Here is a 17,450-nt window from a genome sequence, read left to right as displayed (position 1 = left end):
TTGGCAGGCACGGCCGCCAATAGGGCGAGGCGACGATCGGGAGAGCCAATGGGCGCGGCGGAGCGCTGCCGGGTCGGGGCGGGACACAGGGGAGGGGGCGGGGCGGGGCGGGCGTCGCGCGTGCGCGGGGCGGGAGGAGGAGGGGCCGTGTCGTGTCCGTGTCGGCTGCTCCAGGGAGGGTCGGGCGGAGGGAGGGGAGGATGGAGCGGGCGGCCGGGCGGCCGTGAGCGGGGCGGGAGCGGAGCCAGAGCGGGGCCATCAGGCCGCGGGCAGGCCCGGGCGGGGGAGAGGCGAGGCAGGGAGGGGAAGGAAGGCAGCCGGGTGACGGGTCGTGCGGCGGAGTGGGCTCCGGGCGGAGAGCGAGCGGGCGGCCGGGGCTCCCGCTCCGCAGGGCGTCCGGCGGGGCAGGATGAGCCAGGAGGAGATCCTGAGGAAATTCATTAAGCGAGTCCAGGCCATGAAGGACACGGACCACAATGGGGAGGACAACTTCGCCAGCGACTTCATGGTGAGGGGCGGCGGCGCGGGTGGGGCGGGCGGGGCTCCTGCCGCCCCCGGGGCGGAGGGGGGTGACCCGCAGCCCCTTCCCCATCCCCCGCCAGCGGGGAGGTGCCGGGGCGGGCGGGCTCGCATCCCCGGGGGTGACCGGCTATTGTGTGCCCCGGGGCTCGGCCGGCTCCCTGTGCCACCGCCGCTTCGGAGCTCGGCGGGGGGAGGGAGAGTGTCCGCCTGGATTCAGCTCCTTCCTGCCCTCCAGCCCCGGGAGGTTTGTCACCGCGGCCCCGGCTCTTCCCCGCTCCTGGGCAGCTGGTGGTCATCGGCTCTTGCAAAATTCACCGGGAGGCTCCTCGTCCGCCCGCCCCGCTGCTTCCCTGAGCGCATAAAGGGGACGGAGGCGAGGCGGGGGGGCTGCGAGCGCTTCCTCGCCCCGGCAGCCCCTTTTCAGCAGGGTCGCCGTCTGTGATGGCAGCTGGGGATAATCGGGCACTCCTTCCCCTTTGATTTGCCCCTGTAGCTGCCTGCTTGCGATTCTCTTCTTTCCGAGGAGATAGATGTGTTAAACGTATTGCTAGTCCTTGGAGGAATATTCATCTTCCCTTCGCTAACGTCTCCCATCCCCCATCGCAGCCCTGCCTGTATCCCTCGTCCTTTCTTCCTTCCAGATCAGTTCACCGTCAGCCTTTGGTTAACGTGTGCGCTCGGGGAAAAATTCTCTCGGAGAATTTGTGCTTTTCCTGGTTTATTTTAGCTGTTTAATAGGGCTGTTACAATATATCGGGAGTTTTATCTTTGAATTGGTCGTCTGAGCTGTGAACAATAATTTTGATTGGGCAGATGTTGCTGGCACTTTTCAATATCATTTAAATACTTAATATCAAAATGCAGTTTTCATATGCAGAAGAGCTGAAGGAGAGCGGGTTAGTGCCCTCCGTATCTGTCTTTGTAGCTCGTTTAATTATGTGTGGCTCTTTGGGATTAAAAGCACATCGTTAGCCCTTTAAGCTGTCAGTCTGTGCTCGTGCTCTGGGAACAAAAAAAAAAAAAATCTCAATGTAAGCGTCGCATCGGAGATTGTCCGAAATGTGGGGAGGAGGCCGCGGATGTTGCGCAAGGCGAGGGGCGTTGGGAGCGCTGGCAGGTCCAGGGCTGGAAGAGGAAGTGGACTTTGGGAAGTAACGAGTTCATCCAGGGTGGGGAGGGAGCCCGTGGGAAATCGGCCACGCTCTTTGGGCAGGATTTTGCAAATGCTAAAAGTATGCTGCTGAAACATCTGAGCATGTGGGAAAGGAAGAGAGAAAAGTGTGAAGAACGCCATTGGAGAGATAGGACCCTTTTAAATCTTCACATGAGAGCTTAAAGGTTACAGAATTTGACAGAAGCTTTTCATTAAGTCATAGTTTTAGTAATAGAATTGCTATTTAACACGAATTGACATCTTGCCTTGTACTGATGAGCCTGTCTTGTTCATGTAAATTATATATACTTTACAGAAAGGCTGGCCTAGGCTACTGCAAAATGAGGGACATTTTTAATAATCTCTATGTTAAGATCTCCTAATCCACCTCTACCATTTCATATCTGATAATTATCCTGATGTTTTAGTTTTGTTGTAGTCTAAAGATATATAATAGATATTTTTATCATCCTTTCTTTGAAGCAGTGGTGCACCCCTGTATGGAAAATAGCTTTTGTTTCAATTTCTCTATTTGACAGCATGTTGTTTTTGTGGCTTTCAACAGCATAGACAGTGAATTTTCCCATTGCTTTCCTGTAGCAGGAAGAAAAGAGAATATGGGTAAAAATGGGAAAATAGGATTTATAGGAACTAATGGGCAAGACATTTCAGGAGAAAGATGTATTACCTGAAAGAGTGTTGAATGTTTTAGGGAGAATTGTGTTGAAAATTTCTTTTGCCCTTTAACACTTTGTATTTCAAACTTTCATATTTGATTTTTGTATCGGAAATTAAAGGAAAACCAGGAAATTAGGATCTTCAGTTCTAATATTCACCTTTATGTAATAAAGCAGACATAGATTAGTGTGATGACAAGAATTATAATTGCTGATTTTTAAGGGTTTTTTTTTTCACTATGAATGTTCTGGGGTATTTAGGGATTTTTGGGGTATGAGTTTTCGGTGTATTTGGCTGTCTTAACAGAGCTATGCCTAGGTCCTCTTTGAAATGATGGAAAAGGAAGAAGGAAAGAGAGGTAAAGGGGATTTAAGTTTCAGTATTCTGTTCAGTTAAAGAATGAGTAGATGTTTTTCGAGGGGTGAGAAGGGAGGAAGTTGTGTTATCTCATTTAAGTGCAGGATGTTCTGTGGCTGCTAAATAGTGGCAAGTTTGTGGAATAGGAATTGCTGTTACTCATCGCTTCATTTCCAAGTCAAAATGGAATCTAAAATGTGAATGGAATAGTGGGTGAATGCAAATGAAAACAATTCTTTACTTTTAGGTCTTTATTGCCTTGGAATAATCTGCAATAGTTGAGTAATAGGCTTGGGAGTTGTACATAGGCCTGAGAGAGTGAACTGAAAGTACATGCTGGGTGCCCAGGAGTGCTGGAGGACAGGGTAGAGAAGCTCGAGGTGTGCACAGGTAGGCTGATAAGCTTGGCTGATTGCTATTGAAAGTCCAGAGTGTAGATGACTAAGACTGCAATTTAATAATGCCATTGACATACCTGGAAACAACTTCCTCCTGGAAGGTGGAAAGTTGATTATTACCCACTCCACCAGTGCCTCCCCATCTCCCCTCAACAGCAAGATAAACTCTATGATCTGGGCACCAGTGGCAAGTTTGTTACTGGAAATCAAATGCAGTTAATTAATTTGCACTAGGAAGTGAGCAGGACTTTAGATCACTTCAGTACTCTGGGTGTGCACAGTTAGGATTAAATGAAGTGGATAGTTTGAAAACAGGACAGACATGTCGGTAAGCCTTGCCAGTAATCATGTGGATGTGGATATGGGGCAAGTGGGCTTTTTCCTAAAATAATGTAGGTTAGGACATTGCTACCATGGTTGTAGTACATCCAGGAGTATATTTTTTCCTGGGTTTTTGCTGACATTGCTATTTGGGTGGAAGGAAATTAAGTATAGATTGCTTCCTCTTGGTGTTTCATGCTGTATGAATACAACCAATGGTCCAGGTTCTGATTTTTTTGTAATGAACATGTGTATTACATCAAACAAAGGTTGGAAGTCAAAGTTCCATATGGAAGAACAGAAAACAGCTACTCTAGAATTTAGAAAGACCTTGATAAATATTACTTGCTGATTTATTTTTAAATTTTAATCTACCTACGATTAACACATTTTTGTTTTCTTACATTATAGTCATGACAAAAGCATCCTGACACTCATTTCTCTTGTTTGATGTAGACTGCCATTGTTATAGAGAAGTGAAATATGAGTAGTGTGAAGTTTTACCTTCAAAAATCAGATGTTTCTATTGTTTTGTAGTATATGACAGTCTTGCTTCATCTTCTGAGTTATATATCTGGCTAATCTCTTGTCATGGAATACTGTGTGTGGCTGAGAATGGGTTTTTTGTGATGGCTACTGTGTAGGAGACTCTCAGCTGCTGTTTGGAGGAAGTGGTGTCAAAATGGTCTTGTTTTAGATCGTTGGTCTAAATAATAATAAATTTTTTTAACAACTTCATTGCACCTAGTCACAGATCTCTGTATCTTTCATTCAAGAAGGCACAGGTAACTAACTCAACTGAATATTGTGTGTCTGTGTTCTGTTCAGTCTAAGATGAAACTTTTAGGTTTGGAAACAGTAAAGTACTCGAGTTGCTGTTTTCTGAAGTATGAAAGGGAATTTGAATGGTTTGAAACAGGTAAAAAACTAGTTTCTATGTCTTTTACATCTAGTTACTTTTGGTTTTGACATTTTTATATTTAAGGACTTCCAACTGATTGTTTTGTGAAAATGCTATTTTAAAAAATGGGAGATGGAATGTGCTTGACTTGTAAGGATAAAATGTGGCTGCTCATAGGAAGTGCTACGCCAGATGCTATAAAACTTACTTTGTGCATTTTTTAAGGCTTTTGTCTTTGTTTTGTTTTTTGGTCAGTTTTCTCAGGAAAAGGCACAATTTCTAAAATGCCTAAAGGCTGCTTAAAATGAATGAACAGTCTACACTATACTAAATCACTGATTAAAACTACTAAGATACCTAGTGAAACTCCACATACTGATGCCAGTCATGACATAGATTTTGTTCTGGTCCTGGAGCAGCATTAGGGATACCAGAAATACCTATTCAACTGTAGCACTTCAGAAATGCCCTTCTTGAAGCTTCTCTGTGTATTAATGTGTATTTGCATAAGCCTTTCTGATTCAAATGCTATTAGTGCACCTCTTGAGTATCTGTGAAGATACTTTTCAAATTTATAAGACAGGCATATAATCTGGAAACTTAGAAAACATTTATTTTTTTTACTGTCTCTGCAGTTTTTTTTAAGATCCCACCGTATAGACATTTTTGGAAGTGATGTTTTCTAGTATCTATTTAATGAGTTTGGTGCTTGTAATATATTGGTAGAAACACTAATGCTTTGTCATATGTGTTACAAAATACATGCTGTCTTTTCAAGAGATATTTGTATCTGTAAAGGTTAAACTGGGAAAAATGGTTTGGTAGAATCAACTACATGGTAAACTGTTTCTTGAAACTTCAAATCCAAGATTTAATTGGTATAAGCAGAGGTTTACATGGAATTCTTGTAAATTGGGTTCTTTTGAAAAATCTATTTGGAGCACTTGTTTTCCATAGAGTGTGGCAGAAGGGGTAATTGCCTTGGAGAAAATGACCCCTAAATGTGTTGTACAGCTGATCAGTCATAAGGAACTCTGCTCTTGGCAATCAGTTAATAGGTCATAGGCAACTGTCACTTCAGATATGCCTTGTGCATTTTTATCGTTTCAGGGTTAAATAATGGATCTGTTAGTAGTCACCTTTCATATTATGCTTACATTTTTCTTGTAAGTGTATTTGTAAAGTTTTGTTTCCATTTACATATTTCAGCTAGATGCTGTTAATTCGTCTGTGGGGGGCACACCCCAGCACATGACTCCATTGTGTGTGGTTGTAGTCATCCAGGCCATTCATAAAGCTTCTTTTACATGGACCAAATCTGGTTGGAGCAATGTCACTGAATAGTCATTTCAGTAAGCCCAGACTTTAGAGGCTTCTGAAAATTTGTGAAATACTGGTCATTCAATGTTATATGAAAATACAGTTTTGCATGAACAATCATTCAATTTTAATATTCAGCTTCTTTGTGCCCTTCTGAGGAAATGAGTGCTGTTTTTGTTGCTTCAAAGATGCCATTCTGAATTTTCACAGAGGTGGTTGAACACAGCCACAAAGCTGCTGTAGTGACCCTGGGGTGTAAGAACTTGCAAACTCTGCCTAAAATTGCTGTTTTTTCAGCGCATGAAACTAAACCAAGTCAGTTAGGCAATGCTCTGGGTTGTGTCAAATAGCTTGTGTGGTAATAAGTTCTGTTTGCTCATTTTCAAAAGACAGCAGTGTGTAAGTCTACTGTTCTCATGGAATAAAGGGTTGTGTATGGATTTTGTAGAATATTAAAGAATTGTTCAGGAGGAGCAAATGGTAATGTTGATCTTGCACCTCATGGCATACTACACGCAATCCAAATAATTTAAATAGCATGTCAAATACATACTTTGTTTTTATTCTTACCTCAATTTTGCAGCACCTTTTGCTGTATTTAGTTATATATATATATATAGATAGATACATCTCAGTCGATATCTATATATGGATATGTCTCATGTGACCATAATTCATCAACCTTAGACCCTAATCTATCATTCTGTAGCTCCATGTACGTGCTTATGTATTTGTATAAGCATGGTAGTAAAGTCTGTGTAGTACTCTGCATGTGTGTCACTGATCTATAGCATGAATTTCTTGGTTTGGATTGCATGTAATTTACTTTAGAATTGCAGTAGGTTCAGTTAAATGAACTGTTTTTCCTTGATGCTGTTATAGCCAAGTATAAGTTATCAGCTCTGCAAGCAGGGAAAGGGTAAGCAGATATTCAGATTATCTAAGGTGTATGCATTTGTTGATCATGAATGCAACAGAAGTCTGAGGCTTCTATATTAATCTCTTAAAGCCATTAGTTTGTAATGAACAGAAATTATATTCTATCTTCTTCGCTGTTACTATTTAAGATTTGTGGGTTTTCCATTGTGTACTGCTACAGTTTGACTGTAGTATGCTTAGTACAAAGGACTTTTTGGCACAGGGAAAATAGTAATGCATTTCTTCTTAGTGTTGGGAAAACGTGAAGCTGTAGGAGTACTTTGGGTATGCATTTCTAGAACTGAAATCAGATGGTAGATGATGGTTTTTTTCTTGGTCTTATATAACAGCCCTTCAGTTAGGGAGAGGTATCAGTGTTAAAGGTCAGATAAGGAACTGAGTAAAGCACAAGTGAGTTAGGTAGAGCAGGAGCTCTTTGTGCCATTAGGAAGTGCATTGTTTGTATCCTGGTGTTTTCCTCAAGCTGTTGTACTCCACAATTGCTGTGGTTATGCCAGCACAAGCCTGGATAACTCAGCTGTGTGTGTTTGCCCTTAATGAACCATGGACCTGCATTTCTGTTTCTTTTAACTAGCATGTGAATGTTGCAGAGAGATTAAGCTCTTTGGTTTCCTACTTCATCTGACAAAAAAAAACTTGCTAATATAAACTTAACTTGTGAATTATTTGTTCAAATCTGAGCAATCAGAATGTGTTTATGAAAAGAGAGCACTCTGGTATGGCTGTGGAGTTTTGGATCTGGAACCTGGAGCACAGAGAGCAGCTGTATTTTGGAACTGTGTCTGGAGTCCCTCTGCACCTTCAAGAAACCAGATTGTGTTCAGACCCAATATTGGTGAGACAATATGAGTGCAAAACCAGTAGCTTTACTAGGGAAGCTGAGAGTGCAGCAAGGTAAGGGAAAAGTTGTAAGAGCAGAGTCAGGACTGGCAGGCTTTAGGACTGTCATTCTGGGTTGGAAACTTGTTTAAAGTATCTCTGAATGTCAGGATGTTTCAGTCACTGAGGTTTGCATAGGAAGGTTACTGCTTGTGTCCCTGAGGGCCTTGTTCTAGCTGCTGTTTTGTCATCAGCTTTAGAATGAAAAAAATCTTACACAGCTAAAAAGATCAAGTAGAGAAAAATGTTTCCCAAAAGGTACCAGATAAATAGAGGTATAAATGGATGACCTAGTTTAGTTGACCTAATTTTTGCTCCTATCTGTCCTCCTACAAGCCAATACTTTTAATTTCTTTAAAAGGCAATTTTATTGGTGTTAATTTATGGGAAGACTTAAAGACAGTATTGTCCTAATGGAAGTGTCTTGTGAAAGTAAAACCTAGAAGACTTGAATTATCAGCTCTAAAATGTAGCAAGGCAGTTACTTCAATGGGGGAAAATATCTGGCTATTACAAGATGACTGAAGCTATGAATGATGTTGCCTCATGGGCTACATATGTCATTAGGAACAAAGCAAATAAAGAAATATGTTTCATTCATTCATTCAGATTTCTGTAAGGAAGCATCAATAATTTTGAAGGAAATCCTGCCATAATGCTTTGGATAGTTAATTTTCTAAATTAATTTTATTTCTTAGCTCCCTTAGTTCTGCAGAAAGAATTGAGTTGCCTAGTGTTAGGAATGGGCCAAGGGCAACTGCATGAGTTAACTGAAAGTTTTAAGTGCTGTATGGATTGGTTGGATTGTGCTATTTTTAATTTTCTGTGATTTGGAGCAATTTTAACACAGTTATTAAGGGTATCCATATGACTTGTGTTCCTTCCTTTTTGGCAGAAAGTCTATCTGCTTCATGTTTTACATGTTGGAGAGCAGGCCTTGATTCCTAAACATTATTGAAATTTATTTGTTTTAATTGCCTGATCTTTGCTATGATTTTTGGTGTCTAAAGTCATGGTCTGGAAAGCACCAGCCTCTAAGGGGAAGTTAGCTTAGTTAAAATCATATTGCTTTAAAGAATGTATGTACTACTTTAATCTCTTGCATTTAGTTATGACACTGAACTTGTCATTTTAAAACAAACATTTTACATTAATTTCCTTTTTGTGTAGTCTCGTAAGGTGTAGCTGAGTTTGTTTTTCTAAGCTCACAGTACAGTGGTGTCCTCTTAAACAATTTTACATCTTGCTGCATTTGTGCTGCTGTCTTGTCATTCTTGCTGCCTCATGTGGATGACATCTGCTTTTTGTTTTCCTCTGCAAACACACAGATGTTTTGGACTCTGTGATCACTAGAAGAACAGCTTTTATGTGGATCAGTGGAAGAGTGGGGTTTTTGGGGGGCTGGAGAGGTAAATGACCATCTTTCAGCTGGCAAGGCTTGTCCCTCTGGGCAGCTAATACAGCCAGAGAGAGGCTGAAAGGTCATGAGTGATGTCTGATGCTCCTGCTTTTATTGCCATTGAGCAGTCAGCACCTCTGCTGTTGTTGCTATCCTTGCTATCTGTCTTATTTGCTTTAGGGTCAATATCATGGATGAGAAATTAATTTCTTGTGCTGAGCTAGACTAGTACTAGTCTGGTTCATGCACATTTTTCCTGGACTTACTGGCATGAGTTCCAGCTATTTGTCACATTTGAGAGTCTCAGGGGCCTGTTCCAGAATTTTCATATTGTTTTCCATTGTTGATAACATTTTAAAATACATTTTGTCTTCCATTATGAGAGTATGGCATTTTTTTATTCTCCTGGTAGTTTTTGGAGGACACAGCTATCTTTGAACAACTTGGTTCCAAACTGAAAGGATGTTTCATGGGTTTCCTGTCCAAGTGTTCAGAGGACTTGTCAGTGTAGATTATGCATCCTGTTTAAATGACTGATTGCTGTGGGAACTGCACTGCTCTTGAGAAGCCTGAAGAGTGTTCTACTCTGTCCTAAATGTTTCACTTCTTATTTGATTATGTTTGACTCTGTAATGCATGACCCTGTGATGGAACAGTGTCTTTTTTTTCCTCAGGTGTGTGGGTAGCACGTGTGGTACTTGGGTATAGCTTCCTCCTTAGACAAATGTTCATATTGGATTAGTTGTCTACTTGTTTCACTGCACAAAACTGCGAGATCAATTAATATAAAAAAGCAGAACAGACAGAAGAACAAGTGATAGGAATAGTGCACTGCTCTCAGACTGTGGGTAGGCTGGGTTGGAAACTGATGACTGGCTGCTCTGTGACTGAGTAAAATTAATCATGGAGATGTCTCAGTGGTAAATGTATCATGTTCTGCATGTTTGCAGTGCACAGCTCTTTTTTTTACTGTTTTTACACATGTAGAAAATAAGTTTTAATCTTCCTATATTTTCTACTTGAATCTTTACCTTCATGCATGGGAAGTAGAATAATGCTTTCATTATTACTTACTCCCTCTTGTATATTCTGATTATTTTAGCCAATAGGTAATTGTTAATTGAAAAGAATACAGTTGTCCAGTAGGAATACTCAGGGGAAACATTTAGCTCAAAATAAAGCTGGAAAAGGAAACACTGTTCTGGAGGGAAGGGTATATGTAGGTTAGTTGAACTGATTCAAGAAACTGAGAATTCCTGCAGAGTTGAATTAATTATAAATTGTCTATAGGGCAGCACCCCTATTGCACAAACTGCTAAAGGAAGGAAATAATCTCTTAGATACTGTGAATGTCCCCAGATAGCTCTAAGTATTCAACAGTTACTTCTAAGATTTCAAGTTTAGTAGTTTAGGTGGTTACACAAAACTGTGTGGATTTTTATTATGACCAAATTAGACTGTAAAATCAATTTTAACTCATTTTCTTTGAGATTGCATGAACAGAACTGTGATGTTAATGGACATATAGGGAACTATATGAAAATGTTAATAGAGAAAAATGACTGGTTTTAGGCAGGTAGAAAGGACTTGGAAAGTACTATAGGCACACACTGGAATTTACTTTAGTAAAGAAATATGGTGTTTTATAGATGCTTTATTTTTCTGTTATTTCTACTTGATGAAGACTAGGCCCAGAAGGAAGAAATATATGTTCTTTCCTTTAATAGCTCTTTGCTACAGAATTGCATTAAGTGCTACACAGGCACTTAAAGCTTTGGACATGAGTCTGCTTTTCAAATTGAGTGTTCTGAAATAAGTTGTTATTAAGCTGTGGGTTAAGCCCTATCACAACCTTTTATATTTTCCTTATAAACAGAAGAACTTTTCCAGAGGCTGTTCTACAGAACTACTGTGGAAATTGCCCTGGCATTCTGTAATAACCCTGCTACAGTTGCTTCTTCAACTGGTACCATCTATTTTCTTAATGTTTTGACTAAGATGATGAAATGGGAGCTTTCATTTCTTTTCCCTTTTGTGGTTGCAAATGCAACCAATGCAGCTTGCAAATTGTCAACTTCCTATTTTTGTTGTTCTGAAAAGAGCAGGTAAAACCATGGCAGAGAAGCCTAGTTGGTTTTTTTAACAAATTACAGAAATCTATAGCCTGTTGATAAATGATTTAAAATGAGAGACCAATAACACTGAAAAAAAATGTGTGTATCCCAAAGTCAGCAAGCTGTTGCCATAAATCAGTGTGATTTCCTAAAGGGAAAGAATATTTCTTTCTAAAATGCTAGCTAATTCCATAACTAATTCTGATATGGATTATCCTGAACGTGAGTTTGCATTTGGTACCTTATACATGATCAAACACTACAGCACTTTTGGTGCAAAGCTTTAGCAACATGTCTTTCTGGCATGGCAATTTAGAAAGCATTAGCACTGTTTAAATTGGTGATCCTGTGAAAATGAAGCCAGCATCCTGTTTCTCCAGCCTTACAGCATACATAATGGGCTTCCTTTCCTGTATTCATAGAAAAAATATTCTCTGTCTGGTACAGTAAGATGATCTAATCATCCGATGAAAGTATGTGGGTATAAAAAATTTCAATGAAATTGAAAGAGTCTTTAGCTCTTATGGAGAAAGGCAACTTCCAGATATATTAAGAGTATCTGAGGTCAGGATGTGTTTAGAAGTGAGAAAAGCAGCAGTGAAGTAACAAGGGAATGCAGTGAAGGGATATAAGTAGGTAAAGAACTTATTTATTTCTAGAGACTTATTTATTTCTATTTCTAAGTATGTTTTGAGCTAAAACTGACCGTGAATTTTTGCTAGGTAGAGGATCTTGTAGGGCACGTCAGGGAGGCACTGGAATTGGCTTTTGTCAATAAATGCAAAAATTAGTTTCTTCTGTTCTTTGAGTGCCATGTGGTTTATTTTTTATGGGGCTGTTGTATTACCTACCACTTTAACACCCCCACAACTTGATGCTGAAGTCAGCAGTTTCCCAGGTTGCGTACTGATGGTGTAGATGAAATAGTTTGCATGGAACACCTGAATAAGAAAAATGATAAGAAAGCAGACAATATTTACCTATTATTGTGGGGTTTTTTGGCCCCTTTTTCCTCTGCTAACAGGTTCTTTTTAGTGTGGTACTGGAATCTGGTGTTTATTGGTGACAGCAATGAACTGGCCATCGCTCCCATTCCCCATCTCCCTGCTCTGCTTGGGAGGAGAAGGTAGAGCCTGGGAAGGAGGCAGTTTTGATTTGTTTTGGAGGAAGGGTGTTTTGGTTTGTTTTTAATATTTGTTTAACTTCTCATTATTTGTTGGTAATAAATTCAGTTAATTCAAAGTCGAATCTGTTTTGCCCATGTTGGCTGTCAGTGAGTGATCTCTCCCTGTCCTTATCTCAACTCATGAGCCTTTCATTATATTTTTCTCTCCCCTGTCCAGTTGCAGAGGACTGGGGTAGAGTGGCTTTGCTGGGCACTTGGCACCGGCCAGGGTTAACCCACCACAGCAGCTTTACCAACTTCATATGCCTGAGCTGCAGATCTGTTTGGATGGAGATCCCAACCTTCTCTCCTTCCTGTGGTTGGTAGTTTAGTGGGTATAGGATTGTCATATTGTGTGAAGAGTTAAGTACATAAAATCTTTTAATTTACCAGCTGGGCTTGAAAAACTCTTAAAATTCACAACACATTTTGCAAAACTGAAGTTATCCAACTTGCTTCTGGACGTTATCTCAAAGGCCATGGGGGAAGGATTTTTGTGAAAGACAAGACAGAAATGCTTGCTCATGTGAGCTTCCTCTTGTATTATTCATACTCTTGTCTTTGACTTGTCTTTAGCTTATTGGATCTAGCTTGTGGACATTGTATAAACAAGATATCCTTCAGGAATTCTGTATTTATGTCAACTAGTTGTTGAATCATCCTATGAAGTGTGTAGTTTTCCACTGGGCACAGTACTTCTGTCAGATCTTATGCAAATTCCAACATGTGTTTTTGAGCCATATCAACTTTGATCTGTCTTGAATGTTTTAATTATGCTCCTCTCTTTATGTTGTGATTGGATTTTACTAATTGTTTTTTTTTCGTTTCTGTTTGTGATTTCCTTATTTTTTTAAAACCTTTGGTTTTTACTGGTTTTGGATGACAGAAGCCATTGCATGATGAGTGGAAAACTCTGAATAAGTTTCATACACTTCTTCAACTTCACCTCACTTTTAGACTAGAAGCTCTTCAGAACAAGCTTTAGCTTCATGCAGGTTTGATGAACTGAAGGTAAATGATTATCTATAGTATAGTTTGGTACCCTTTTAAGCTTGTGAGTATTGCATGATTAGTTGTTGGGATATAAGAAAGTATGGGGAGAATGTTGGAATATAAGAAAGTATATGTATGGGGGCTTTGGTTTTTTTTCTTAATGGTCAAAGTAGAACTGGCTGGTCTATTTGGATCTTGGTTTTAAATTCAGAGCAGAGTAGCTTAGCCACACGTTTTATTGACCTTGTTATCCTCTTAAAGAGCAAGGATTACATTTACATTTATAAATGTTACCTGCCTCTGATAGTCACTGTTTTTTTAAGGACTGTGGACAATGAGATTTAACCAGACTGGTTTAAATGGTCTTTGTAAGAATGTTCATGCAGTGTCCCTTATGAATTTTCTTGTTGTGGTTTGTTCATTTCACCAGGAATAATATTTCAGTGTTTGTATTGAACCAGGTAATATTGCTTATGGATCCCTTTCCTCAAAAGAGCCACTGTAGTGTTGAGCTGTTGTCTAAGCTTGCTTATTACAGAGATTCATGGAGACCAAAACCTAATTTGAGTATTCAGAAATCATTATTGAGTCCTGACAGCTACAAGGAATGCAGTCAGTATTCAGAGGGAGCAGCAGTGAGGCTTGCACTGGGGCCAGGATGCAATGTTCTATAAGTGGTGTACTTGAGCACGCTCACATCCTCTGCTATTCACCATAATGCAGCTATAAGAAGCACTTGCATCCTGATAAGACATTGTGATACTTCACTGCTCCTGTGAATTAATTTGCTTTGGCTGTGGAGTATGTGTTTCTGTATTTTGCATTTTAAAGCCAGGACTTAGCAATCCTGTATGTCTCATCCTATTACTTGTCATGCAGTTACTGTCTCTTTAGAACAAACGTGTATTCCTGTCTGGGCTTATTAGCATTAATAGCTGTTCTGGGAGCCCAGTGGAATACTGATGCACAATGCTAGAAACTGGGAATGAGAAGAAGGTAGCCTGTAAGGGAAGTCACAATGGAAGGATTAAAGAGGGCATTGCTTTAGAAAAATGCTACTCTTCTTTAAAGTCAAACTGCAGCAGCAAATTCAGAAGTTGAGATTGGATTTAACTGACGTGCTGAAAATTAATTGAGGTCTTTTAAAGGTATGGATTTGGTTTGGAATGCTGCCACTTCCATTAAGGGAAAATAAGATTGAGAAATTTTGAGTCCTATTTAACTGTGCTTAAATAATTCTCCTAGTAGTAATTGTAGGGAATTCTGATATTTGGAAAGGGTCATTGTTTCTCCCCAGTCCAAATTTCATGCAATATCCATAGCCTGTTTTCTAGGTAGAAACACTGCTACAGGCAATCCTCAACATCTGCAGGAATTTACAAGTTTGGGTTTTTTCTGACTAAAGGCACATGTGTGTCTACACTGAAGAGCAAGTCACATAGTTTTTATGGCTGTAAGCAGCAATGCTACTTGTTCCTTTTAAGCTGTTTAGTGCTACATAGCCTCATTTTTCCCAGTTGCCTTTTTTTTTTATGTCCCACTTTGGTTTAATATTTGCTATCTTTGTGAAATTTCAAATTCCTTTCTTCCTTATTTAACTTTTCCCAAGAGTGGCTTTGATAGATTGGAGGAAATAACTTTTTTAATTCAACTTTCTTCCTTTCCTGTATTTTATCTACTTATTTTATCTTTCTGAAGAGCTGTGACTAGCAAATTTGGAGATTGGAGAAATGACACCTACATTACAAATAATGGAAGTGTAAGTTCAGTAGTAAAATGCTATAATGTGTATGTTTCTTGAGGGAGGTAAAACAACATTTTGATGGAGAAGACAGCAGAGAAGAGTAAAGGTTAGGAGGAAGCTGTTCAAAATGAGAAGTTTGTGGAGATTGCATTGCATTTTAGTGACCTGAAGCAGGAAAAGTGTTCATGGCTTATTTGTGTGCAGGTTGGCAGCCTGTTGCTCTCTCCATGACTAATGTATGTTGAGCAATGTACTGAGGTGAAGGAGACAGTAAAAATATGGAAGAAGTTCTGCTTGTGCCAGGAGCTGTCACCAGCATTTTGCATTCAAACAAGGCCTGACTCTGGTCTCTGCAGGCAGTGGGGCTTTGTGATGCCAATCCAGTGGCTGCTGCTCTTCCAGAGTGTCCTCTGACAGTCACATTGCTAATTCTGTGGCTTTGCTGAAATAGGTTCTGGTTTTCCAGAATTAGAATGTGAATTTGACCACAGCTCAGAATTTTTTTTTTAACGTAGATGTAAGCCAAGAAAAGAGCAGCTTTCCTGTTCCTAGATGGGCAAGTGTGGGCTGCAGTCAGTGTCCCTAGCAAGTTCCTGTACAGACAACATTTGCTCTGAGATGAGGAAGGAATGAAAATAAAGGAGATTAGTGGTTTAGGAAATAAGATTAAAGTGACAGAATTGGAGTAAAAACTAAGAGGTAAAAATTGTAAAAAAATTTTGCTAAGAGGCAAAATATTGTAAAACTTGATGCAACAGTTAGAGGAAATCTCAATATATATTAGCTGTTGTCATTGATACTAACTATTGCCTCTGGTAGAGGAAAGACAAAGCAGCTGACCCTTGTCTTTAGGGTGGGAGTGAAACCCTGTCCTTGGGTTAGTTGATTGTACCAGAAGCTGAACAGACTTGCATTAATGAAGCATAGCTCATACCAAACTTCAAGAATCCCAAAGTTATAAAGAAAAAAACCACTCTCTCCTTATCTTATAATCATGTAGATCATCAAAACCTGTCTTTCCTGTATTCCATTTGTTAGCTCCTGCAATATACGATGGAAGGAAGCAGATAAATAGCGGTTTATGCGTTTGTGGTTTTAGCTAGAGGGAAACTTCTTTAAAATCAGAAGTATGCCTTAGAATTGGATCCAAGGTGGTAACTTGCCATTTTCTTCAAGGTAGAAAAGCTTAGAATCTACTTTAGCTGCTTTTTCTTTATTTTTGAGGTTTTCTTAAAATAAGAAACCTGTGGTTTCCATTCAGTCTCACTAACCCTTTAGCATTTGTAATTTACAGGGTTTGGGTGGTAGCTAAACATTTAGGCACATAATTAATAATAATGAAATCAGAATCAATAAACCATGAAAGAAGTATTGCTTTGTAAAAGCTACTTGTGCTGAGGTGTTGGGCTTGTTACTTGAACAAGTAAATTAGTTGAATATATTGAATATTAATAGTTGTTGTGTTTGGTACAATTGAATAATATGAATGGGATTGTCTTATGCTGCCTGGCAAGGATCTCAAAATGTTCTAAACATTTTGAGTTTTTTGGGGGAGAGGTGTGAGGTGTCTGGGTTTTTTTAAGTGCTGTTGGAATTAGGATCTGCTACACATGGTACAATAGGTATATTCATAATTAGGAAAGAAGATGAGTAGATAAATCCACAGATCACTGTGTGTGACCAACCAATAGTGTTAGCAAGGTGGATGAAGACATGATCTAAATAAGGCTTACAGGAAGTGCTGAAGAGTTGGAATTTGGCCAAGATGTTCCCCTGGTTGCCTTTTTTTGCTGTTCTCAAGTACTACTTGTTCATTAAGATTATCAAAACAATTATCTTGGAAAGAGATGGACTAGCGAGCACAGTGTTATTGTAAGGCATACATGCACATGGGAAATAAAAGCTGGAGTTATTTCTGTATTGAGGGCAATTTTCTTGAGATTTCTTTGGATTTGCAGCATAAGAGCAAAAGGGTAAAACTGTCTTAGACTTGCTTGAGCAAATAGAATCTGAGTAGAAGACAGACAGTCCCTTAAAAATAACTTGGTTAGAAAAAAATGAACAGTTCAAGTGATCATAACTGCAGTTGTGGTGGTTGGGAGAAAATAATAACATGAATTGGATTTTTTTTTAATCCTTTCCAGGCAGTGCAATGCAGTCTGGTGTACATAGTGCAATAGGTATATTAGTAATGAGGAAGGAAGATGAGATAAATTTTAGGATCATATGATACTTTTCAGGTTCTTCATCGTATTAAAATGATGTAATGTGTCAAATCAAATATGCACTAGTCTAATACTTTATTGTGACTGTAGGATACTATGGGAATGTCAGGAATGAAATGGAGCCATCCTCCCAGTCATTCTCAATGGCAGATTGTGAGTAGAAGCTCAGACTGTGTCCATAGTAGCAGCAGGTTGATGAGCACAGGACACCAGAGCCCATCCCTGGGAGGACAGTGCCAGGTACTGCTACCTGGCAGGTTTCAACAGGCCCTGGACTGCTTGCAAGTGTTTCACTTTTTTGGTTCTGTATAATTTCCTTTCATTCAACTTCTCCCATTTTCT

The 17,450-nt window shown here is 39.7% G+C and overlaps 1 protein-coding gene across 3 annotated transcripts in view; it reads left to right on the top strand.

Annotated features, from left to right (window-relative positions):
- Window positions 1–285: 285 nt before the first annotated feature.
- Window positions 286–17,450, top strand: part of PTPN12 (protein tyrosine phosphatase non-receptor type 12) — a 69,511-nt gene continuing 52,346 nt past the window's right edge. For 2 of the 3 annotated variants that reach the window (XR_004981814.2, XM_036400822.2), the window contains exon 1: window positions 287–508. Coding sequence is in view for 2 of the 3 variants with exons in the window: in XM_036400822.2 (XP_036256715.1) it covers window positions 410–508 (99 nt within the window). In the remaining variant the exon portion in view is untranslated. Of the gene's footprint in view, window positions 509–17,450 lie in introns of all 3 variants that reach the window. The other variant, XM_036400823.2, reaches the window with a different exon arrangement.

This window comes from Molothrus ater, chromosome 5, assembly GCF_012460135.2.
Source record: "Molothrus ater isolate BHLD 08-10-18 breed brown headed cowbird chromosome 5, BPBGC_Mater_1.1, whole genome shotgun sequence".
Lineage (NCBI taxonomy): Eukaryota > Metazoa > Chordata > Aves > Passeriformes > Icteridae > Molothrus > Molothrus ater.
Note: the sequence above shows the minus strand (reverse complement) of the source record. Positions and strands in the feature narration are given on the sequence as shown.